The sequence below is a fragment of the Grammomys surdaster genome, unplaced genomic scaffold (assembly GCF_004785775.1).
Source record: "Grammomys surdaster isolate TR1022 unplaced genomic scaffold, NIH_TR_1.0 129, whole genome shotgun sequence".
NCBI lineage: Eukaryota > Metazoa > Chordata > Mammalia > Rodentia > Muridae > Grammomys > Grammomys surdaster.
Window position 1 is genome coordinate 17,202,948 of NW_021604587.1, and position 27,407 is coordinate 17,230,354.

Sequence of the window (27,407 nt, forward strand, 5' to 3'; positions counted from 1 at the left end):
AGAACTATATATTTCTTTCTTGATTTCTTCTTTGACCCATTCATCATTCAGTAATGAGTTACTTATTCTCAGATACAAGGAGTTTTTGTATTTACTAGAGATTTGACTGCTATGTGTTTTAAGTTTTTCTGTATTGTGGTCAGATAGAACCACTGGAGTGACTGCAATCTTTTTGAACTTGTAAAGACTGGTTTTGTGTCTCAATGTGTAGCCTGCTTTAGAAAAGCTCTGTGTGTTCTGAGAACTGAGTTCTTTGATGTTCTGGTGGAATGTTATATAGACTTCTGTTAAGTCCATTTGATATGTAATGTCCATTAATTCTCATGTCTCTATTTTATTCAGATGATCTATCTATTACAGAAAGTGGGGTATTGAAATCATCTACTATTAACAGGTTGATATTAAATCTAGTGGTATAATTTTTATAAAATTGGGTGTATCAGAGTTTAGTGTGTATAATTAAAGATCTAACATATTCCAAGTCTCTAAAATATCCACAAATCTCTCTGATACTCTAAAGTCTCTCTGGAACTCCGAAGTCTTTATTTTTTATTAACTGTGGATTCCTGCAAATTAAAAAATAAATAACATACTTTCTTATTCCAAGAGGAAAGAGCCAGAGCACAGTCACAACCAGGTCAAAGCAGAACCAAAGTCCACAATGTAAAGCTCAGTGTCAGCCTTCTGGCAATCACCATCTTCTAGGCTCCAAAGGCCTTGTCACAGCACATGTGTCTACTAGTCCCAGGCAGACTCCGTTTCTACCTGCTGCTGTCATTGGTGGTCGTCCCATGGTACTGGCATCTCTAAAATGCTGGAAGTCTCTGCAACTAGGCTACGCCTTCACCATTACCTCTTCTGGGCTCTCTTTTGGGACTGACCCACTACATGGTAGCAAACCTTAACTTCTTTCCATGACTCCTTCAATCTTGGGACTTCAACATCAACTGGGGTTGCACACTCACTGTGCAAAGCCTAGGCTGCTTTCCATGATCCCTTCATGCCTTCAAAACCAGTACCAACTGGAAGACTCTTAAAAGATTACTAAGTTTGGCTGCCTTCTCCTATCTGGACTACAGCTTCTGTGTGCTGTCAAGAAACCTTTTCCAGAACATTCTGCCTCAGTTCTGTAGGTCTCTTCTTAATCAAAGCTGATATGGGATTCTTTAGCCCCAGCTGACCAGTATCAATTGTCCAATAAAGCAAAGATTCCACTTCTATGGTTGTTAATTCAAAATATCAAATGGCCCTGATAGTATCTTTAAGTGACATTCAAACTTCTTTCTGAAACTTTATGGGCCAGTCTCCAATATCTGTGTTGCTCTCAACATTCTTATACTCCAGCTTCCACAGAATAGCTGACTAACTCTAAGCATTAAACAGCTTTTCTAGTCCAGAGTTCCTTGCACAATTCTCCCAAAACCAACAATGTCAAGTTTTTCAGAGGAAAACAACTGTGATGAACAACATGACAAAAGTCAACTTGGGGAGGAAAGGGTTTATTTCATTTTAGTTTATAGCCCGTCACTCAGGGAAGTCAGGGCATGAATGTAAAGGCGGGACTTGAAGGCAGGAGCTGCTGCAGAACCTATGGAGGGGTGTGGCTTACATACTTGCTCTTTAGGGCTTGCTCAGCCTGCTTTTTTATATACCCCAGGATCACCTGCTCAGAGATGACACCACCCACAATGGGCAAGGCCCTCCCATATCAATCACTAGTTAAGAAAATGCTCCAAGACTTACAAACAGGCCAATCTGGTGGGGGCATTTTCTCAACTGAGAGTGCCACTTCCAAAATGACTGCAGCTTATGTCAAGTTGACATAAAATTAATCAGCACAGTAGTACTCACTGTAATCCAATGCTGGGGAGACAGAGACAGGAGGATTCTGGGGCTAGACAACCAGCCAGCCTAACCCCATCAGCAAGTCCCAGGTTCTCGTGACAGACCCTGACTCAAACACAAAGTGGATGGCTCCTAGGGAACGACACCAAGGTGATTGAATTTGGCACTAATACTATAACTATTTCCACATCCCCAGGTTTCACCTTTGGAAGTGGTGATGGTGATTCGACCTAAAATCTTGTGAATGTTAACTCCATGTCCTACCATTAATATATACACCCTTGCCTTTAATTATGTTTTTAAAAATAATTCTTTATAAAATGTACCTTTTTAACATTAGTAGTATATGCGTATTATGGTAAATATTAACATTAATGAGGGTTTCTTCCCTGCATTGGATCATTTAGTTCCCACATAAAAGACACAAAACCTTTAAAGCACTAGAGCTGGGGAGATGTCAACCTCTATGGCTGTTCTGCCTGCCTGTCAATAGCCCAAGTTATATATAGCAAGTTATAACTTGCCGTGTTCTATCTGGGCCACTCTTACTCCAACTGGCCAGCACTCATGGCCATGTTTTCATGATTCACTTACTGCATGGAGTTTTTTTCCTCTCTCCACTTTCTCCTTCTTCCTCAGGGTCTCTGTCTCAGACCCCAAGGCTGGGAACTGAAGCTCTGCCTACCTCTCTTCTGCCAAGCCATAGGCTGTAGGCATGTATAAGTATGTGTATTTATTGACCAATCAGGGATAACTTGGGGAGCAAGAACATGTCTTGGTGTACATGAGGATATCCATGACCCTGAGGCAACCAGATCTTAAGAGCCAGTATTAGCATCACAATACACGGCAACAGACTGAACCTCAACCTATCTATTATTGCATGTGTGCATCAGGGATGCTCATGCCATGCTGTGTACAGTGGAGGTCTAGGACAACTTTGAGGAACAATTCTCTCCATCCACCATGGGTTCCAGATACAGAACTCAGGTCATCAGACTTACATGGCAAGCAGTTTATTACCTACCGAGCCATTTCACTGGCCCTTGATATACTTCTTTACAATAAAAATACAAGGAAAAAGGTTCATCATGAATATGTACTCAGGCTAATGGGCCTAAAATGCAACAGATGAAGCATGCAATAATCAATAAAAACTAGTAGTGAAAAGCTAAGTTATAGTACTATTCAAGTACTACAAGTGATAAAACATTACAAATACGTAATCTGTACTGTAGTGTCTAAGACATTCTGCTATACTCAGCCAAATATACAATACCACAAAGTAATATGGCTCTCTCAATTAAAAAAAAATCATCTACCTTAAGAGAGTAAAAAGTGAGCCAGGTGGTGATGGCGCACGCCTTTAATCCCAGCACTTGGGAGGCAGAAGCAGGCGGATTTCTGAGTTCGAGAGTTCGAGGCTAGCCTGGTCTACAGAGTGAGTTCTAGGACAGCCAGGGCTACACAGAGAAACCCTGTCTCAGAAAACCAAAAACAAAAAAAAACAAAAAAAAAAACAAAAAAAAAAAAGAAAGAAAGAAAAAGAAAACAGAGAGTAAAAAGGGAAAATACAAAATTCCTTTCCTGAAACCATTTACTCTCTCCTTGCGGCTGCCCAAGATGAGGATTCCTTGAAGCCCCTTTAGGTAAGCCCCATTCCCTCTATGGCTTCATCTACTGCTTCTTTTATTTACTGTTCAACCCTCAACTCCACGCTATGTTCCATGTTTCAGATTCGTATCTCCTATTCCAAAATCAAATGCAAATCCAAATCCAAAACTTAAGTCCTCAAACCCCTCCTTTTTACTTTTCTTTCCCTCAAAGTGCTGGAGATAAAGCCTCAGACTTTGCTTAGGCTCCTTCAGTCCTAGGGTCCAAAGGTTTAGAGCCATTGTGTCATCATCCACCCCAAGTTCTGAAACCTACAGACTCATCCTGTACCTCAGTCCCGTCATCTCACCGACAAACGACTTCATCTTTATCTCTCCCCTGCCCCACTGTGTGCCAGCTGCTAACTTAAATTCTCCCCATCCTCACCTAGTCCCCAGCAAAGGCCTCTCAACTTATGGCTCAGTACAACTCCTAACCCAGCCAGTTCAGGACCACAAATCATCTTCCTCAAAGACCAACCTAACCCTGCCAAAACTGCCTGGGAACTTCCAGGTACATTAGCACAGCACACAAAGTCCATCATAACCTGGCTCCAACTTGTTTCACCTTTCCATCTCTGCCCTAGGTTCCCAGACTGAGAGGCTCACACCACAACAATACTGACTATAAATTCTCATGTCTTATCACATCCTGACATCAGGCTAGAACAACTTTCCCAGTCTGGTGTGCTGGTGCACATCTGTAATCCCAGCACTTAGGATAACATGGCCTATATGAGAAGATCAGGTTTTTATAAATAAAATAAAATAAAATAAAATAAATAAATAAATAAATAAATCCCTCACCTCACTGGGTAAATGTTGTAGTCCTGGGTAACTACAAAAGGGAGGAAGAAAGAGAAAGAGGACGAAAACCAATGGAATTTACTACTGCTGGCAACAATTCAAAAATGAAAATGAAATTTTAAGCTCAATAGGCAATTGCTGCCAAATTAAAAAACCTGAGTCCATCCTCAGGCCCCAGATGGTTAAAAAAAAAGAGAGAGAGAGAGAGAGAAATGACTTCTGAAAATTGGTCTCTGATTTCCACTACACACACACACACACACACACACACACACACACAGATTTTAAAATTTAAAAAGAAAATAAAAAATTAATTGACATGACTTACAATCACACCAAAAAAATGACAAATGCTTAGAGATATATAACACCTCAGCACAGAAAACTGTAAAATCTTATTGAGACAAATTAAGTTCTAAATAAAAAAAAAAAAAAGTGGGGCTGGAAATGCAGTTCAGAAAGCCTGCCAAGCATGCACAGGCCCTGGGTTCCACCTTCAACACAAAGGGGAGGAAGTATGTGCATGGTTTGGAAGACATTATAAAAGCTCCCAATTCTCTTCAAACTGAATGACAGGTTAGGTATAATGTCCTAACCACATCTTCAATATTCCTAACCACAAGTGGCCGAGATGTTTCTAAAATCTACATGAAAACACCACGAGACAATAAAAACCGAAGCATACTTGATGAACAAGAAGTAGCTGGAGGGATGGCTCAGCAGTTAAGAGTACTTGAATCATACTCATGAGGGCCAGCGTTCTGATCCCAGCCCCATATAACAAGCCAGGCATGCCCACAAGCATCTGCAGCCTCAGCTACAAAGGAGGCAGAAAGCAGAGCCTGCTTCAAAGGAAGAGGCAGAGTAACAGAGGATACCCTGAGCCCTCTTCTGGCCTCCATGCATGCACTCATACTCACACACAAGCATGCACACACTCACACATCCATCCATACATCCACACAGATATACAAGCATACATGAGCTACATAATGCAATCCTGTCTCAAAAATAAGTAACTGAGGGCTGGCTAGATGACTTGTCATGTAAAGAAAATGAAAGAAAGAAAGAAAGAAAGAAAGAAAGAAAGAAAGAAAGAAAGAAAGAAAGAAAGGAAGGAAGGAAGGAAGGAAGGAAGGAAGGAAGGAAGGAAGGAAGGAAGGAAGGGAAACAAACAAACAAAAAAACCCTTCCCTCCAAGCCTGACAACCCCAAGACCCACACAGTGGACAGAGAAAAGGCAACTCCAGAAAGCTGTCCTCTGACCTCCACCATAGCACAGGTATGTTCCTCATGCATACACATTCACATGCACATAAACAAATACATAAACACCCCACAGTCTGTAATCCCAGGTAATGGGAGGCTAAGGTAGGAAGACTGTGCAATTTAAGAACTGGAAAATCATCCTAGACAACACAACAAGAACTCACCTAAAAATAATCAAAATTAAATAAAAAATAAAGTCCAAACCCTGTATTCTACACTCATTAATTATAGTAAAGACAGCAAAAGTACATACTCAGGGGTAAAACTAACAAATGTCACACAATTTTGAAAAAAAAAAGATATATTTATTGAAATACATGAGACCTAAATAAATGAACACATAAAATATCTTTGTAAAACAGTTTTTATCCATCTTTTATTAAAAAAAAAAAAGACAGGGTTTAGAAAGATGGCCCAATGGCAAAGAGCATCAAGAGTATCAAAGTTGGAGTAACCACATAGGGTGGATCACAACTCATTTCTGTAACTCCAGATCCATTACTTGCCTCTGGTCTCCATGCGTATCTGCATGTATATGCAAATACCTACACACACAATTAAAAATAATAAAACGTGTCAGGCAGTTGTGGCACAAACCTTAATCTCAGCACTTGGAAGGCAGTGGCAAGTAGATTTCTGAGTTTGAGACCACTCAGATCTAAGGAACAAGTTCTAGGACAGCCAGGGCTATACAGAGAAACCCTGTCAATAACAATCATCATCATCATCATCTTAAAGATAACAAATTTCCCCAGCCTAATCTCAGCATCAGTTACTGAAATTAAAAGTCAAAATGGCTAAGAACAAGCAAGACAAATTTGAAGTGTTCTATGTCTGGGTCTATTTCAAAACAATGAAGAGAAAAGCACACTAATATATAAACGGAACTGAGACAACTGCTTATCTTTTATAAGATACTTTATTATGACTAAGTATGGGCATCAAAATAAACAATTCATAGAAATGCATTACAAGTAGTCAATCAGGATGTGAAAAAGGAAAGACCTCTACAAGGTCAGTACAACAAGAGAACATAAGACAAACAGCATAAACTTCACAGGAAAATTCACAATTAAGAGTTAAACTTTCTGTCTGAATGTTTAGCTGTTATAGAACACTTTCTTGGTATATATGATGTTCTAGATTCAATCCCAGCATCACAAAAAAGCAAAAGATGTCATAAAAATTTAAGACAAACTTCACTGATGCTAGTAACAAACCTGGGACAATGTCTGTGCAGGAAACTATCAGCAATATGAGACAAAATTTTAGTCCTCTGGTACAACAATTTCATGTCTGAGACCTTATTCCAAAATGTAGACACACAAATATATAAAATGATGTTTGCACTTTTTTTTTTCTTTTGGTTTTTCAAGACAGGGTTTCTCTGTGTAGCCCTGGCTGTCCTGGAACTCACTCTGTAGACCAGGCTGGCCTCGAACTCAGAAATCCACCTGCCTCTGCCTCCCAAGTGCTGGGATTAAAGGCATGTACCACCACTGCCCAGCTGATGTTTGCACTTTTAAACAAGATTTGTTTTGCTTTGTCTTAAGAAAGGGTCTCAAACCTAGTATGTCTTGAATACATACCTTTATCCCAATACTCCATAGGCAGAGGCAGGTGGATCTCTAGGACTACAGAGGTCTATATAGCAAGTTCCAGGCCAGCCAAAGCTATGTAGTGAGATCCTGTTTCAAAGGGAAAAAAAAAAAGCAAGGCAGAATAAGGAAGGAGGCAGGGGAGGGAATGAAAAGATGGCTCTTTGAGGTTAGAGAGATGGTTCAGTGGTTAGGTCTTACTATGTAATCATAAGAACTGACTGGAGTTTGCATCTCAGCCTATGTAACAAGCCAGATATACTACACATCCCTGTGACCTTAGCTTCAAGGGGCAGAGACAGTTATATGGCCAAGATTTGCTGTAATCTAGCCTAACCAAGAAAACAAGAGTTAGGTGTTAAGAGAGACCTTGATCCAAAGGAACAGGTAAAAAGTGACAGAGATTCCCCATACCTTCTGGCTTCAAAGTATACACCCAAGGTATACATAAACTCATGCCTGCACACACACACACACACACACACACACACACACACACATATAAACACTCATACATACACATATACATACCAAGACCCAAAAAAGGAATGAAGAGAAAAATGGAGGAGTCTCATGTGACCTTGGTTGGCTTAAAACTTTATATTTTCCTGCCTCCACCTCCCAATGCTGAGATTACAGATGTACATTACTTCTTCCACATAACATTTTTAAATAGTTAAGGCACATCTATACAATAGAATCTAGCTACCAGGGCCAGCAAGATGGCTCACTAGATACTTATCACCAAGACTGACAACCTGAGCTAGATCCCCACAACCCACAGAGTGGAAGGGAGAACCAACTCCCAAAAGCTGTTCTGTGATCTCCACACAAGCAGCATGGCACACTCAGCCCCCCACCAAATAAATAAACATAAAAATGTTTGAATATATAAGCATCTCGAGGATACTTTACTAGGTAATGACAGAGAGAGGAAAGCAAGGTACAAGCTAGTAAGCTGATTGTACCACTTATGTACACACCCTGGAAGGAAATCCCATAACATCTGTAACTTTCTTCTGTAAGATATTACACATATATGTGTTGTTTATGAAAATATATATCACAGGGCTGGAAAGATTGCTCAGCAGTTAAGAGCACCATTGCGCTTCCAGAGGACCCAAATTTAGTTCCCAGCACTAACAGGTGGTTCACAATGAGCCTGTAACTCCAGTTCCAGAGGATCCAACACCCATTTATGGCCTCCAAGAGTATCCACACATTCCCATGGTCACACAAAAACAATTTTTTAAAAATGCTAACAGCTGGACATGATGTCACATGCCGATAATTCTAACACTTGGGAGGCAGAAGCAAGTAGATCTCTTTTAGTTTGAGGCCAGTCTGATCTACATAGTGAGTTCTAGGACAGCCAGAGTTACAAAGTGAAACCTTGACTCAAAAAACTACATTGGCATGCCTTACTTAGATTATACAAAGTAACAACAGTAATTGATTAATCCAAGAAAATCTTCACCAAAAAGCCAGATGGACTCAGGAAAACAATTTTCATACACACACACTCACAAACATGCACACACACATACACACACACACACACACGTGCGCACACACACATATTTCATTTAAAGACAGACATAAAAGCTTTACTATACATATCACATCTGTAATATTTACTACTTAGAATAGTAATATGAAAAGAATTCAGGAGTACTAGGTGATAAATTCAGATGTTCATCTTGTTACTCTTTCCATCTCTTCTGTAGACTTGAACTACAGGAATGAGGCTGTAGCTTTTGGTAGACTGCTTGCCTAGCATTCCTAGAACCAAAAAACCCCAAAACAACAACAACAGGCATGGTGGCTCTCTTAGGTACTTTTTTTATTACTGTGATAAAATACCATGATGAAAGCAACTTATGGAAGAATGGCTTGACTTGTGGCTTACAGTACCAGAAGAAAAAAACAAGTCCATGAAGTAGCAGGCAACAGGTAACTGGAGCAGAGCAGAGCTCACATCTCCATCCACAAATAGGAAGCTGAGAGCTAACTTGAAATGTCATCAGTCCTTTGAAACCTCAGAGCTGGCCCCCAGTGACATAACTTCCTCCAGCAAGACCACACTTCCTAATAAACCCAAATAGTCACCAAGACTTATGGGGGACATCTTGTTTAAAACAACACAATGGCACACCACAGTGGCACTTCCTTGTAATTCCAGCACTCAGAAGATAGAAACAGGAAGGTCCTTGGCTACTTGAGACCCTGGCTCAAAACAAAACAAGTTAAAGAAACATGAAAAATATTTTAAAAGCTAAAACTCAATTTTCTTTTTTTGTTTGTTTGTTTATTTGTTTTCTAGACAGGTTTTCTCTGTGTAACCCTGGCTGTCCTGGAACTCACTCTGTAGACCAGGCTGGCCTCAAACTCAGAAATCCGTCTGCCTCTGCCTCCCAAGTGCTGGGATTAAAGGCGTGTGCCACCACTACCCAGCTTCAATTTTTTTTATACTGTATCATTATAAGCTTTAAAATGTACATTGTAGACTGGAGATGTTCATCAGTGGCAGGGTACTTGTCCAACAAGCACTATGCAAAACCTTAGATTAAATTTTCAGTACCCCTCCCCACCAAAACACAAATCCCAAAACCTACTGTGTTGTCTTAGGGTTTCAATGACTGTGATAAAACACCATGAACTAAAAGCAACTTGGGAGAGAAGGATTTAAGCTTACAGGTCCACATCACACTTCATCACTGAGAGAAGTCAGGGTAGGAGCCTGGAGGTAGGAGTGATACAGAGGCCAGGGAGGAGTGTTGCTTGCTGGCTTGTTCCTCATGGCTTACTTAGCCTGTGATCTTTGAGTACCCAGGATCATCAGTGGCACTGTCCACTGTAAATATCAGTCATCAATCAAGAAAATGCATCACAGGCTTGCCCATAGGCCAATCTGGTTGGAGACTATGGTGGTTTAAAAAAGAATGGTCCCCACAGATTCATATATTTGTATATTTAGTTCCCAGTTAGTGGAACTGTTTATGAAGGATTAGAAGGTGTGGCCTTGGTGGAGGAGGTATGTCACTGCAGGTAGGCTGTGAAGTTTCAAAAGCCCAGGCCAGATCTAGTATCTGTCTCCTGCTGTGGATCAGATATAAGCTCTCAGCTACTGCTCCAGTGCCATGCTTACTTGCCAGCCATCACACTTGACATAATGGTCATGGACTCACCCCCGAAACTGTAAGCAATGCTCCAATTAAATGGGTTTTTTTATAAGCTTTAATTTTACCTTAATCATGATGTCTCTTCACAGAAATAGAAAAGTAACTAAGACAGGAGTATGTTTTCAATTGAGGTTTCCTCTGCTCAGATGACTCTAGTTTGTGTCAAGGTGACATAAAAGTAGCCAGCACAATATGATCCTTATTTACAAATTATGTTACAAGATTCATGGTGCATGCATATTATCACAGTACTGCAGGCTGGTCTAAGCTACATACAGAGTTCAAGAGCTGCCTAAAATACACAGTGAGACCATTTCAACTGGGGGCAGGTGGGGTGTGCATCTAGCATGTGGCAAGGCAGTGTGGTGATACACACCTTTAATCCCAACACCCAGGATGCAGAGGCAGGAGATTTCTGTGAGTTTTGTGAGGTCAGCAGAACTACACAGTAAGATCCTGTCTCTCTTTTTTATTTTTTTTATTTTTATTTTATTTTACTTTACGTTATTTTATTTTATTTTATCTTATTTTATTTTTTGGTTATTCAAGACAGGGTTTCTCTGTGTAGCCCTGGCTGTCCTGGAACTCACTCTGTAGACCAGGCTGGCCTCGAACTCAGAAATCCACCTGCCTCTGCCTCCCAAGTGCTGGGATTAAAGGCGAGTGCCACCACCGCCCGGCAAGATCCTGTCTCAAAACAACAAAACACAGAACACGACAGAGACCAGGGAACTGGCACTGTAAGATAGATGGCTCCTGAGGACAGTTTGAATCCCAGCACCCACCCACCACATCAGAGCTCACAACTGCCTACAACTCCAGCTCTAAGAGATCCAACCTCTTCTGACTTCCTTGGGCACCCATGCAGTGTACATACTCTTACACAGACTCACAGTCACACACACACACACACACACACACACACTTAATTTTAAGCTCAAGGACAATTTTATTTGAGTTTTAAAGAAAATTGCTCAGAGCCCCAGCAAGCTATAAATCTTAGCAGCTGCCCTGGGCAGGACAACGGAGGGGAGGAGAAGAAAAGCCCTGCAGTTTAAGCCATAATGGATGTTAGGAGACATAGGGCAGAGAGGGAGGCTTTAAAGGAATAGTAAGGAAGCCAAAATGTGAGGAATCCCAACGTGTTAGGGAGAGCATGCTTAGAAAAGATGATAATTTAGAAACGTGTGGCTGGGTAAACTACTGCCAAAAAGAAAATCTTCTTTAAAAAAGAACACAAAAAAGACCAAGAAGAATTAAATGAAAATTTCATTCACTTAATAACTACCATGTTATTCAACTCAAATTCTAAAATAAAATATGCAATTCATCCACGACTATAATTTTTATTAATGAAAAAAATGTATTCTAAACAAGTAAATATGCAGATACATAGTCAGATCTAATGTTCACTCAAAATGTAACTTGGAGGAGAGAAAAAATCTGAAGAATTGAAGAATTAAAAATTTAAAGGTTAAAACCAAATTATAATCTCAAATGATAAAAGAAAAGCAGTTAATGTCCCAGATGGTTATGTTGGTGCATGCCTGTGACACCAGCACTCAGAAGGCTGGCTCACACACCACACACAAGGAAGAGAGGTTGTAGATAGCCTGAGACACACAATTCCAATTCTCAAGAAATTGAGGGAGAATGGAGGAAAGAAAAATAAGAAGAAAGAAAAGTAACTGAAAGATTCGGCATAATGGAATAAGAAAAAAAAGTACAAGAAAGCAATCCTGGGGCCGGGGGTGAGGGGACAACTAGAAAATGTTGAGTCAATATCCCTGTGTTTGAAAGTGTAAGGAAGGAAAAAGGAAAGAAAGTTACAACATGAAAAACCAGAACAGTAGAGTTCTATTTAAGTGGAAAATCAGTTTCATCTCAGTGGCTGCTAAATATTCAGATACAAGCATTTCTCAAGGTACAACTGCGGCTTCATCTTACTTCTGGAAACAATGTCATATTAAAACCAAAAATTAACATAAAATGTCTGTTCAAGCAGTCACTTCTGTATTTAATTCTCAAGATGGGCTACAACTGTATTAAATCAGTAGTGTGGTTAATATCGTAACTATACCCTGACCCTCTGTATATTTATACTCATGCCTCTATACTGTAGTCAACAAGACTGTTTGATATATTGGGAACCTTGAACAGAAGTAACCCATGGTAATGTTTCACAGTGTGAGGTGCTGAGTAATCCTACTTGGCTAGACCTCCCTCCCTACAAAACTTGCCATAGCAGGAAGTTTCAATTTAATTGACAAGATATCAAGTCTAAGGCTTAAGAAAAATAAAAATAGTAGTACCTCACAACCTCAGAAGGTAAGGCTTGGGGAGAGGCCTGGCCCAGAGGTTCAGTAAGTTGGGTCTAAAGCACTGTTTCCTCTGCCATCCTCCCTCCTCTGGAATGTGCCCTGATTTGGGGTGGATTCCTCTCCACAAAGCACTGTTAGCTGCCTCTACAGCCTGTCACTACAGAAAAGACAAAGCACCTCCTTCATAAACACCACAGAGAAGTCTCCAGCAAGTCCTGAGATTCCCTTTGATTAGCAGCTTAGGTCACATGCCAGTCTCCAAACAATCACAACCAAAGACTGGCAGCCTCAATGGTGGTACCCTCAGTCAAGGACACACCCTGAAGCTACAGGCTCTTAGAAAGGGAAAATACAAGGTCACTGTCACCTTCCAGTCTCCTTTCCTTCCAATCCACCTCCATTCCCCACCCTCGGTGACATAAGCATTGGCTTCACCACCAATACCCATTTATGTTTCAGTTCCATTAACCATTGTAGGCTGAACTCTGTCCTACAAAACTGTATGTTGAAGCCCTAACCCTGGTCACCATCAATGTGACTGTTGGGTCTTTGCAGACACAGTCAGATTAGAAGAAGGTCATGCATGTACATGTGAAGGGATTCTGTGTCAGAGTACCACGTAAGAATGACTGACAGAGTCAAAGACTAAGCTTGCCACGGAATGACAAAGACCCTCCAAAAGCTAAGACAAGGGCATGGAACAGATTCTCTCCAGTCTTCAGAAGCACGCATGCACTATTTTTACCTCATTTCAGACCTGCAGTCTCTAGAACTATGAGAGAATCTGTTGTGACAAGCCAGCAGCGTGTAATAACTCACTAGGAAACGAAGGCACTAAGTATGATAACCCATGCTTTGCCTATGTAAAAGCTCTTGATTCCTCCTGCAATCTTTCTTCCTCAGAGAGCCTAATCACACTCAAACTCGTAGATCTGCTCAAAGTTCTTTCCTCTCTGATGTTGTCTATTAGACCTCAAAAGACTGAATCTTTCTAACACATACTAGTCAGCATCATATATTGCCTGCATAATAATCACTCATAAGATAATCTATGAATTGAACAGCTTGATGGCTCAATTTAAAAGAAGGTAAGGTTGGGAGAACCAGCTACTTTCATAAAGAACTAAAGATACACTGGGTGTGGTGGCATGCACCTTTAATCCCAGCACAGTATCTATGACCTCGAGACCAGCCTGATGTATACAGAATTCCAGACCACTCAGGGATATACAGTGGTACCCTGTTGTTGTCGTTGTTGCTGTTTTTAAATTAAGTAACTGAAAATAGGATCTAGCATCCCCCTACAAACCCAGTACTTGGGAGGAGCAGGCAGGAGGACCAGCAGTTTAAGGCTATCCTAGGCTACATAAGAAGTTCAAAAACAGCCTGGAAAAGCCATTAAAAGTAGACTGGAAGTTTAACTCAGTGGTAAAAAGCTTGCCCCAAGGACAAGGCCCCAGTTTAGTCCCCAGCTTTTTTTCTTTCTTTTTTTCTTTTTCTTTTTTTTTTGGGGGGGGGGGAATAAAGACAGTGAGTAAACAGGAAATTCAGCCAAAACCAAAACAAACAAAAAACCTAAAACAAAACAAAAACCCTACAAAGTAGAAGGATTTGTCTGTAAAGGGGGATATACACAGAGACGAGAGCCTCTGTTCAAGGCCATTTTGTAGATAAGAGAAGTCTTGCTGGTTTCTCTTGTGAGTTTTTATTCATTTATTAGGGAGAGAGGCACACACGTGCACCACATTGCCTATGTGTGGAGGTCAGAGAAAAACTTTCCAGCATTTATTTTCTCCTTCCACTGTGTGGGTCCTATGGATAAAACTCAGATTGTCAGGCTAGGCGACAAGTGACTTTACTTCCAAAAGAAGGGCTGTAAAGAATTTTTCTGCCAGCCACAGTGGCTCTGTCTAGAATCCTAATAGTTGAGAAGCTAAGGTAGGAGGATCACAACGAATTCAGTCAGGACTATCCTGGACTACAGAGTGAGACCCTGAAAAAAGAAAAATTTTTGAGTATAACAATGGCACATTTTTAGGAGATTATTTGAAACATGGGGTGGGAGTGTATTACAGGTCTGAAAGACCAGTTATGTAGGCTGCAGCACAGACAGGCCAGCAATAAGGTAAAGTCCAGGTGCAGGTGGGACAAAGAGGAGGAGACTAATAACCCTTTAAGCAGATACAAAGAACAGCAGGCCTCCTAAGTTTGGGGCTTTCCTTAGCTAAACTAGAACCTACAACTGAGAGAAAAAAAGTGAGAAAGAAAGGACTATTTTCTTTTCAATGAGGATATGAAGTCTGTTTGGTGTTGGGCTTAGCTCAGAAGGAGCTGACAGCAAAACATCCCAATAAAGATGCTAGGAAATGACAGAAGATAGAGAGGTGTCAGAAAAACAGAAGACAAAAACTATACATACATATATATCAGCCATATAGGTAAAAACGACTTTCATTAGAGTCCCAAGAACTATATTATAAAGATGCTAGGCATGGTAACTCACACCTGCAATCTCAGCACCTGAGAGGCTAAGCTGACGTATTACTGCAAGTTTGAGACCAGCCTAGTCTACATAAAGCTGTATCAGACCAATGGCACAAACAGTAATATACATGAGAATCTCAGTACCAGTTACTGTGGACTATGCCCTAAGCTCTCTTCCAAACTCTTACAAAAAAAAAAAGAAAAGAAAAAGAAAAAAGATAAGAACACTAGTTGGGCTCCTGAACATAAATTTAGGGCTTCAGGTTAATACCAAGAATTACCTTGTTACAAAGAAACCTATCTTGCCATTTTCTTCCCTTTCTCTTTCACAACTCCCTCTCTGTTAGAAAGGCATCTGTGTCCTCAGACCAGCAGCCAACAACTCTAGCAACTAAGACGCTTTTATGCTACCTTTTCTATTACAAAAATCTAGTTTGCTTCCTTTGTTTTTTCAAGGCATTTGCTGGAATCAAAACAGTCCTTCCAATAGAATGTTTGCAAAGGTAACTGGACTCAGACAAAAATGAAAGGCCAAACAGTATCACAGACAGCAAGATTTCAGAATCACATAAGGTCTAAGTTCAAATTCCAATTTCACCCAAGTTCTGTGACCTTGAACAAGTTATCTAATAAATCTGCAAGCTCTGTACTAAGGTTCCGCTCCGTGGTAATGCACAACTAGCATGTAAAAAGCCCTGAGTCCCATCCCCAGCATGGAGATAGGAAAAAACAAAACAACAAACAAAACAAGAATACTTCAAGGTAGGTGAAGGTGCTTGCCACTTAGCCTGGCAACTTGAATTTGACTTTCAGAACCCACCTGGAAAAAGAATCAACTCATAAAATAGTCTTCTGACCTATATACAGGCATGTCTCCCTATATATAAACATCCTGCTCTCATACACAAGCAGCAACTTTTAAGCCCCTGCACTTCAAACTCAGTTTACCTACCTATAAAATGGGAACACTAAAGGGTAATTTCTAAAAGGCATTTGGCAGAATACCCCCCCAAAAAAAGTGGAAAAATATTTGAAACAGAGGGAGATGCTGCTATGATCATCACTAATGTTAAAGCATACACAACCACAAAACAAATGCCAATAAATTCTTTCTTCTCCAGAAAGTCTGTCTTAACAATGCAGGCAATTATACAGACCCAGTCCATGTTACTTCCTTTCATATTACAAGTTTTGTACAGAAGTAACTTAAGGAATTAAATGTATGTTAATTTCACGGACATATTTAATATATTTAACCTTTAAATTAAAAGAGGCATATTTATTTACATAAGAAAATTTCCAGCCAGGCAGTGGTGGCACATGCCTCTAATCCCAGCACTTGGGAGGCAGAGACAAGTGAATTTCTGAGTTTGAGGCCAGCCTGGTCTACAGAGCGAGTTCCAGGACAGCCAGGGCTACACAGAGAAACCTTGTCTCGAAAAAACAAAAAAAGAAAAGAAAAAAAGAAAAATTCAACAGTAATATCACAAATATAAAATTATGATCACTGACTAGTGAAGATTCACATAAAAATTAAAGTATATTACCTTAATAACCATTCAGCTGTAGTTACTTTTATTGAACTGATACTATTATCTTATTCTCTATACTCAATCATCTTTCATTTAGGAAAAAAATGATTTACTATACACATAAAAAATATAATTTTATACCACATCCTGAGTTTCCTGAGGATAAAGTGCTATACCTCTGCCTAAATTAGGTATACAATATGAACCCAGTGATAGCATTAGTGAAACCTAATGCTTCATTATTCTACATTCCTTTCAAGTAACAAAAAAGATCTACAGTATTCTAACACAGGACTTACATAATAAATAAGTCTTAAAACCTGGGCCAGCAACTGGCCCAGAGTTTAATGGGTTTAGTGGGTAAAAGCACTTGACACACAAGCCTGACAAGTTGAGATCAAGCTCCAGAACCAAGTTATCCTCTGACCTCTGCATGCATGCACTCGCGTTCACAAAAACAGCCGCCCTGACTTGATGCCATTCTAAACTAAAATGGTAGGATTGAGAATGTTGCTCAGTGGTAAAGTGCCTACCTAGCATGCATGAGGCTCTCAATTCAAGATTCAGCGTTATCACTGAAAATCAGAACTAAGCCAAAAAAAAAGTATTCATTCAATGCTTCTTAACTTAACTTGAAGAAGGAAGAGAAGGAAAAAGAAGAGAAGATGATGATGATGAAGAAACTAAAACCAGAATATATATCAATCCCTGTAATCAAAAACAACAGTTAACTATTTACTCACTAAAAGTTTTCACAAAAGGCTCTAACTTGCTCCTTTTCATTTATTTTTAGTTTCTGAGACAAGCTCAAGTAGCCCCAGGTTACTCTTGAAATTAATATGTAGCTGAAGCTTGCCTTGAACTGTTCCTCCAGCTTCAGCTCCCTAACAGCTGTGATTATGGGTGTGAGACAGATGTCCTGTCAGAAAATATACAGACATGTATTTGTAAAGTTTCTTTAGATTTATTTTATGTGCACTGTGCACTACACAGTGCACAGCATCCATGGGGTAGACAAGGCCGCCAACCAGCACTCGTAAGCTAACTCTCACCACTGAGCTAACTCTCAAGCCCTATTTTTTATTTTTTTATTTTTTTGAGATAGACTCATAAAGATCAGAATGGCTGGACACTTGCTATGTAGCCCAAGGTTGACTTTGAATTCCTGACCTCCAAAGTTCTGAGATTATAGGTGTGTGCTACAACTCCTGGCCTTTTATTATTTTAACAATTCTAGAAGCCACTTACTGTAATAGTATTGTCAGAGGCAGTCTTAATTGAGCCTTAATTGAGCACAAGCTCAAAGGGAATGTCTGTGACAGTCACTTACATATGAGAGTAGCTGAGGCACTATCAGGAGTGCCTGTCCTCTGTTTTAAAACAGAGCTTAAGCTCTTCTCTGAACTATTCATGTAGGCACTCAGATCTCTTTCTCTCCCTGGCAAGCCCTCTTACAGGTAGATAACCTCAACCAACAACTTACAAGTGCCAGGTACATACCTTGAAAACACCCAAAACTCTGTGTATAAATCTAAGCTTATCTCAGCCTAGTCTTTCCTGTGTCCCTGTGTTTTGTAAATATTGCCTCTCAATCACCCAAAGTAAGATCTAGCTTTTTCCCCTCACTATCGTGTTCTCTCTTCCAAGAACAAACCACTCTGAAAGACAGACCTAACCATTTTATCTCTACACGACCACACAATATCTACCTTGTGTCCACCAGCTGCAGCGGTGGCTGGCTCTGACCTACGTCAGCAGTCTCTATCAACTGCCCGGAACTTCTCATGCCCGTAGTCCAGGTCTTCAGAGTTTACAGGTCCCTCCATCAATCCCCTTGGTCTTGGCAGCACCTAAAGTCAACCAACCTTTAGAGCTCTGCTCTTTCTGTGTCCTGTCTCTAAGTCTATAGTTTCATGAAAACAGAGTGGCCTGTTGCATCCCGTTGCTCTTTGGTAAAAAGTCAAAACTCTAAATCCACCTCTGACCTCTATCTGGCATAGTTCCACACCAGTCTCTCTCTGCGGTCTTCGTCCCTTTTGCTCTCTCTGCTATGGTCACTGGATCTCCCCTCTAGCCTGTCTTGATGTCACTCATCCCCCATCCTGGCCCTTCAACACCTGCCCTCAGGGATATCTCAACAGAAAGATGAATCTTAGGCTCACTCTGAAATGAGCTGGCTTCTGCTGCTGCTGCTCTTCACCTCCACAGTCATGAAAAATTACAATATACTGATTACTGGATTTAAAATTAAAGAACTTTTAAGAATTATTTATTGGGTGGGGACAATGAGAGCAGCACATGCCTTTAATCCCAGCACTCGGAAGGCAGAGGCAGGCTGATCTCTGTGAGTTCGATGCTACTAGCCTGGTCTACAGAGTAAGTTCCAGGGCAACCAAGACTACACAGAGAAACCCTGTCTCGAAGAATTAAAAATATTTATTTTTATTTCCTGTGTAAGTGCATGCCTGGTGCCTGAAGTCAGAAGAAGGCGTGAGATCTCCTGGAACTAGAATTACAAATGATCATGAGTCACCATCTAGGTGCTGGGAATCTAACCCAAGTCTTCTGCAAGAGCAACAAGCTCTTAACTACTGAGCCATCTCTCCAGCTCCATTATGGTATTTTTTACTCCCAAATGAAGAGATAAGTTCTACAAGAACAAAATTGTATACCACTTGTTTACCACTGTATCTCGAAGCCTAAAATCACAACATCCTAAATGATAAGACAACCCACACAAACTACTGGTGCCGAGCTTACTTGGTTTCTCCATTGTAAAACTTAAGGGCTCATCTTGCCACTGATCTCTGAGTCCCCTAGAAGAACTGACAGAGATCTATTATGCTAACATTCCAAACTTCTCCCTCACAACTCTCTTCTACAGGGGCACCAGCAAAACTCTTCTGGACCCCACCACTGTATCTGCATCCTTTTTTTTTTTCCATCTGGAATTCTTCTCTCCAACTTCATGCTTGCAAATCCTACTTAACCTCTCATGTTCAAATTCAATGTCACCCCCTCCTCCAAGTCCTCTCTGCTTACTCCTAGTCACACACTCTCTGCCCCTTCATTTCCACAGGTTCTCCTAGGCCGGGTTCAGGTCTCAGATCAAATAACACTCAAATGATTGGCTTCTAATGTCACCAGCTTGCCAGAATCCTGTAAGGCCACCTGTTTGCATTTTGTTTTTAGCATTTACTACTATCTGAAATCATCCTGCTCATTCCGTTTGCCTAGTTACTTTGTTGACTGCCTGCCGTCCCTCACTAGAACAAGCTCAATTGGGGCAAGAATCCTACACCATGTTCACATTCCCTCACTTTCCCACGTCATATGGGAAAGGCAGTCAACAAATAATCTGCTTGAGATATAGATGACTCTGTAGTTCTTGTAACTTGGGATTCTGTGTACATAAACTTCCCCTTTCTGTGTTCCTAACTTCTTGTGGACCACATCAAACTCTGGCTGATCGATCTACCTGTGTGTATTATCCAAAACTTCTCGAACAACAGTATCAGATAAATGATAATTAATAAGTGATCTCTCCAAGAGGTTCTGCCCCAAACCAGGCCAATTGCATGTTGTGGGGAATCCAGGACTAACAGGAATTGCCTCCCTAGACAGCCCCGTTCCAATATGCCACCAACAGTGAGGATCCAAAAACTAGTTTCTTCACTTTCCTTGGAACAACAATCAATGGTACTTTTATCCCTGACATCTTACAGCCCAGCCCTATCTTCTATTTTCACTCAGCATGTCCCTTCCTCGGCTGTGCTTCTCCCAGGCACTCATATCTCCAATATCTTGGGCTGATCAAAGGTAGTGCTGAAGAACTGGCTCACTCACCTTTTTCTTGATACCTCGTTTATCCTAAATAAGCCGGTTTTCGAGATCGGCTTTTATATTCTTCAGGACCCAAATCTAACCCACGGCAACAAATGCCTCCCGCGTGTTTCCGTTTCTTCTCAACCTTCCACCACTGGTAGACCCCAAGTCCATCAAATGAACGTCCCTGCCAGGAGGCAAGCAACCACCAAATACTGTGGGGCAAGCCCTACCCTCGCGATTTCAAGCCCTGCATCTGCCTTGGGCCTGGAACGTCGGGCTGGGCCTGCACTCCCCACCCGCACTCACCTGAAGCGGCCCCCGCAGTGCTGGCATTGCTCGCCCACCCAGCCCGTGGGGCAGACGCACTGGCCGGTGCCAGGGTTGCAGCGGCCACCGTTGACACACGGCCGGTCACATTCCTTGGCCTCGGCTGCGGCCGAGCCTGACACCGCCGCCGCCACCGCAGCGGCCTCGGCCTCCCGGGGCAGCGGCAGCAGCACTAGCGAAAAGAGCAGCGGCAGCAGCGGCGGCGGGGGCAGCGCCCGCGACAACACCCGCGAGAGACACAGCCCGGCGCGCGGCCCCGGCCTCCAGGCCCCTGTCCCGGCGCAGGGTCGGTGCTGCCTGCCCTTCCTGCCCGCGGGCGCTGCTGTCGCCGTTGTGCTCCCCTTCAGCTGCGCCTCAGTCGCCGCCGCCGCCGCCACCATCTTCCTGGGGCTGAGCCGGCGCCCAGCGAACACATACACACCCCGCACGCCGGCTCCCCTTCGCCTGGCCGTGCTAGGCGGGGCAGGGCGACGGTGGCCCGGCGGGTCCATACCCAAGGCGGGGCTCGGGCTATGAGCGAACGGGGGCGGGGCTGGCATGCGCGGGGGGCGGGCCCGGGCCAAGGTCTTCCGGCTTGCCCAGCAGGGTAAGCCTGCTCAATGCCAGGGTCTTAGAGCGTGGCTGAGCATCACCTAGTCTATGGAGGCTCTATCTATGCTTTCCGTACCGCGCTACAACGAGGTAACCAGTACCTCTCTACAGTGGCTGCCTGACTCTGCTAGACAAGCTGACTGTGGTGTTACCCTTTGGCCGCCTCTTGGCCATCATCAGGTCGTAGCCCCAACTCCATTTTGGTGAAAAACCGGGCCTAAAAGACTGCCTAGTGATGTGATGATGTGGTGCTAGCTGAGACCTGAAGAAATAATACTGCATTCGAATTTCTAAAAGTAGGGATAGCAAAATGGCACGTGTGTTAAGCACCTGGCATATGAATAAATGTGTAACAGACTGAATATACACACAGCCAGTCTTTCCTTGATATCAGAGTGAACCAGTGGCAGGCCAGGTCTATGTGTACCTTAAATTCTGCAGGAGAAGTTTGACATTATCTTGTACCCCACGACCTATCCATATTCTCTGAAGAAAGAACAGCCCAGAATTACCTAGCACACTCTCAGCTTACACAACCTTTTGCTAACACAAGAAGTGCCTCTCCTACTCCCAATGATGCATGCTTCCCAATAGCATAACCTTGTATGGGCCTCTACCCTGGAATGTACACTGGACTTTGACTCCATTAAACCAATAGAAGATTGTGGTAAAGAGATAACATGTCAGTTCCAGCTCTGATCTTAATTTTTTTCTTTTTTTTTTTTTTCTTGGTCTGTTTTTTTGGGTGTTTGTTCATTGTCCTGGGATGGTCCTGCTCTTCCACATTAGAAAGATTCATACTGAGGTCATATGGAGAGAAAAATGCCCCAGGCATATGAACCTGGTAAGCTTATCATAGCTGGAAGGACAGTCACTGAATGAAGAAGCCATCTGGGTTGTTTTAGCCATCTGAGTTGTTCCGATAAAGGAATAGATAGGTAGATGGATGGATGGATGGATGGATGGATGGATGGATAGATAGATAGATATAGATAGATAGATTAGATATTAAGTTGGCTTACAGGATGCAGTCTAACAATGGCTGTCTCACACTAGAAAGGATGAGAGTCTGGTAGTTGCTCAATCCACAAGATTGGACTCAGCAGTCCAAATTTGGTGCTGGAGTCCTAAAGGATTCCTGGAGATCTCACTGCTGATCCAAAGAAGTCAGTTCTAACATTAGTGAGGTAACACTGCAGAAACGTGATAGATGAGCATGCCTCCAAGAATAAGGACAAGTAGACAAAAGGCAAAGTTCGTTCTTCTGTGTCCTGTTACCTGCCATGAGAAAGTGCTACCCAGACTTAGAGTGAGTCTTCCTGCTTCAGATAATCTGATTAAGACAATTCTTCATGCCCAGGCAATGGTGGCCCACACCTTTAATCCCAGCATTTGGGAAGCAGAGGCAGGTGGATCTCTGTGAGTTTGAGGCCAGCCTGGTCTACAGAGCGAATTCCAGAACATAGAGAAGCCCAGTCTTAAAAAGAAAAAACAATTCTTCACAAGAATGCCTATGTGCTTGTGTTGTACTTGATTCCAGATACAGTCAAGTTGACAATCAAGATTTCTCATCATGTCTACATTACCTAAAATTGGGACAAATCTTTCCTACTATGCCTCATCCAGTGATAAACTCATTGCTGTTTCAAGCCTGCTTTAGAGAGATTAATCAGAATTTTGCCTCATAATCTTGGGCTGTCCAGAGTATACTTTTGGAAATACTTGAGTGTTTATTCACCAGTCCTGGGAAACTAAGAAAACCCCACATATATGTGTAGAATCTTTCTGATTAACCTGGGAGTATAGAACTCTAAGATTCTAGAACATGCGCCCATACCCAGACATCAGTGTCAAACACTGCCCTTCCTCCCTCTGCGTCCCCTGAAGGCCTGGTAGAGCTGAACTGCATACATAGCAGCCTCCCCAGTTATACCACAGCTCCAAAACCAGATTCCAGTTTTCATGTTTGTTCATTTCTTTATCTTTTTTCTTTTTCTTCTGCAGTGTTCTACATAGGGCTGTATATGATAAAAGAAAGAAGATCAAGACATGGGCCTACCACAGGTCACATGGTAGACTACACGGTTACAAAGTCTCCTATTGAATCTGACCTATCCCCTCAGGCTTCTGTTTTAACTCTAGCTCCCTGCTTCTGGCCCTGTTCTGAAGGCTGTGGGCTGAGCTGCCATGAAGCTTACTCCTGCCTGTGGCTCTCCTTGTTTTCCCTGATTCTGTATTGCTACCCTGTAAGCCATCCTCCACTCCATGCTTCTCTCTGCCACAGAGAGCCACCGTGAAGCCATGCCTTTCCGAGGTGAGAGACCGAAATCCTGTAAACAAAAGCCAAAATAGATACTTCTTCCCTTAAATTGCTTTTGTCAGGCATTTTGCTCAGAACAGCACAAAAGAAGCCAACACAGTCTTTAACACTCCTGCCATGAAGAGAGGAAGCCTTTCTGGCTCCCTCAAGTCTAGGTTGGCCTTGATGATTTGCCCGGCCAGTGGATTATGAAGGAGGTTACAGTCAAAGAATTCTGAGCCTGGGTCACAAGAAGCCTTGACACTTCTTTCCAACTGTCTCAGAACACTTGCTCTGGGGAAAGCCAGGTGCCATCAAAGAATTCCACTTCTCTGAAGTTGCCATATTAGAAGGTAGCTGGGCTCCAACCTTTCTTGTCTACAGCCATTCAAGTCTTCTCACTTGAGTAGCAGATAATCAAGAAGCCAAGAGAAGGAATCCCTGCAGATCACAACGTATTAGTATATGAGCAAAATAAGTAAGAGTACTTATTTAAGCCAGTAAGTTTGGGAATGACTGATAACACAACAGAAAACTAACATATCTTGTAACTCACTTTCAACAAGGACAAGAAGTCTAGTGATGTAGACCCAATTAAGAATTCATCAAGAAAGGCTGGTGAGACTAGGCATGGTGATACATGACTTCAGTCCCAGCACTGGGGAGGCAGAGGCAGATAGATCTTTGTGAGGCCAACCTGGACTACATAGTGAGTTCCAGGACAAATCAGAGATACATAATAGAGAGACCCTATTCAAAAGATTTTTTTAATTAAAAAAAAAAAACCAGGGTTGGTGACATGGCTCAGTGGGTAAAGATGCTTGCTGTGTAAACCTGGCAACTTAAATTCAACCCCTAAAACCCAAATAAATGTAGAAGGAGAGAACTAACCCCACAACATTGTCTTCAGATCTCCATGTTCATTCCATAGCATAAGCACACACACAATAATAATAAATATTTAAAAATTTCATCCAGGTGTAGTAACATATGCCCTTTTAATCCCAGCACTTAGGGGGCAGGGGTGGATGGATCTCTGAATTCAAAGCCAGCCTGGCAACAAAGTGAGTTCCTTGCCAGTCAGGGCTATGTAGAAGATCCTGTCTCAAAAAAAAATCAGAATGCTCATAAAATCAAATATACACACAGACAGTAAGCTATGTGTCATGTCTGATCACTCCTCTTAAAGTATGTCTTTTGAACTCTATGGTATTAGTTGTATATAAAATGTCTTGAGAAAAAGCAAGTTGGAAGCTGGAGAGACTGCCCTGAGGTTAAAACTATTTGCAGAGGACCCAGGTTTAGTTCCCAGCACCCACTTGGTGGTTCATAAGTAGCTTCCATTACTCTAGCTCTGGGGGATCTAGATGATCAGACTAGATCTTCTGATCTCTTCGTGTACCAAGTCTGCACATAGTACACATACATACATTCGGGCGAAACACTCACACACATAAAATAGAATACATCTTAACTGGGGGAAAAGCAAGTTAGGGAATAAATGTTTACTTTGGTTTATAGTTCCAGAAGTGATACAGTCCACCACAGCAGACAAGGCATGGCAGGAATATGAAGGTAACCTGGCACACAGGAAGCAGAAAGATCACATTTCATCCATACGTAGGTAGCAGAAGAAAATAAAAGGAAGTGGGGCCAGGCTATACAACATCAAAGCCTGCCCAGAAGACAGCAAGCCTTTCCTTCCTAAAGGCTCCGTAGTCTTCCCAAACAGTGCCATCAATTGGAGACCAAGTATTCAAATACCTGAACCTATGGGGGATTTTTCCTCATTCACACCACAATTCTATAAGCCTTTGCACCTAGAATTCATGCTACCCTTTCTTCACTGGTCTTTCCTAGAGCAACCATTTCCAGGTCCCAGAAATGTTAATGCCAATGACAAACAAAACCAGCCTTTAACCTGGAATGCTTTAAGTCTAGACTGTAAATAACAGAATCACTATGAACTGCCTGGTTATGAGCCACTCTACAAGTGCCAGGGAACTGAACCTGGGTCCTATGAGCCTACTGGGGTCTGTGGTGGTTTGAATGAGAATGGTCTCCATTGGCTCATATATTTGAAGACAGTTAGAAGATATGGCCTTGTTGGAGTAGGTGTATCTCTGGGAGTGGGCTCTGAAGTTCCAAAAGCTCATGCCAGGTCCAGTCTTGTGCTTTCTCTGCCTCTGCCTCTAGATCCCCATATAAGCTTCTAGCTACTGCTCCAGTGCTATGCCTGCCTGCCACTACACTTCCTGTCACGATGATAATAGACTCACCCTCTGAAACTGTAATTAAGCTCCCAATTAAGTGCTTTCTTCTGTAAGTTGCTTTGGTTGCGATGTTTCTTCACAGCAATAGAACAATAACTAAGACAGGGCGATTCTCATTCAAACTACCACAAGACCTATGAGTAGTGCTTACACAGATGAGTTAATTAATGCCTCTGCCACCTGGGTTCTTACTCCCATGACACTGGGTTAGTTTCCAGGAGAGCAGGTTGTTATACAGTGAGTTCAGCTTCCTTGGGTTTCTCTTGCTTCTCTCTGAATAGACTCACTTGCCTGCTTCTTGCCATTGTGGGTTGAAACACCGTAAGTTTCTCACTACATCACTGTCTTGGGCATCCTGATGCCAAATCAACTTTTCCTTATAATTTTCCAATTCCAGATGTTCTGTTAATGACAACAGAGAATTGACTAAGACAATTTCTCTAACAGTGGAGCTGAAGCATCATCTGAAGAAATGGTTTATTAAGAGAATGTTATCATAAGAAACATAATGTAAGAGGAAGGAAGAAAAATCAGGCTATTAATCACTTCCAACTTTCAGTGTTCTGGGTGGAAGAACAGGTTTTTTACATCTTTCCCATTGGAAAGACATTCCTGATTTCTCTGTAGATCTTTGTGCTGTGCTTCCAACACCTGTGGAGGCCTTGCTGGCTTAAGATAGGACTTCAGAGCCAAAGAGAGACATGATTCTTCTTAAAATGAAGGTGTGTATGCTCAAAATGAAACTGAATTCTACTTAGTCACTCAGGGACTCCTGGAGGAAAACCAAACAAAGTAAGAGTAATGGCGGGGGTAAATGAATCCAGGCCTGTGGTGGTTTGAATGAGAGTGGCCATAGGCTCACGTATTTGAATGTTTGGTTCTCAGTTGGTGAAGTATTTTGGAAGGATTAGGAGGTGTAGCCTCCTTGAAGGAGGTGTGTTACTTGGGGTGAGCTTTGAGGTTTCAAAAGCCCATACCAATCCCAGTCTCTGTCTCTGACTGCAACTTTCTGACCAGATGTAAGCTCTTGGGTAGTGCTCCAGTACCATACCTTCTTTGTGCTACCATAGTCCCTGCAGAGTATTCAAGAACTAACCCTCTGAAACTGTAAGCAAGCCCTCAGTTAAATGCTTTCTTTTATAAACTACCTCAGTCATTGGCATCCCTTCACAGCAAATAGAACAGTAACTAAGACAGGGGCCCATGGACTAAGTGTTTCATTCCAAAGCAACTTGCCCACAAAGGCTATTGGGTACAGAATACAAGTGATCCTACACTGCTCAGGAAATTTAAACTCAGGAAAAAATTTTTTAAGTGACTTTGTAAAATAAGAAAGAAGCTGTACGTGGACAAAAGCTCACTAGAATGGCTCATGGCTACAAATAACCTATACAGTGTG

At 42.0% G+C, this 27,407-nt stretch overlaps 1 protein-coding gene across 1 annotated transcript in view; it reads right to left on the reverse strand.

Moving 5' to 3' along the window:
* Positions 1-21,303, reverse strand: part of Atrn (attractin) — a 115,005-nt gene extending 93,702 nt beyond the window's left edge. Inside the window, exon 1 of the mRNA XM_028754192.1 lies at positions 20,825-21,303. Within this exon, the coding sequence (XP_028610025.1) occupies positions 20,825-21,225 (401 nt within the window). The 5' untranslated portion in view covers positions 21,226-21,303. The remainder of the gene's footprint in view (positions 1-20,824) is intronic.
* Positions 21,304-27,407: the final 6,104 nt, after the last annotated feature.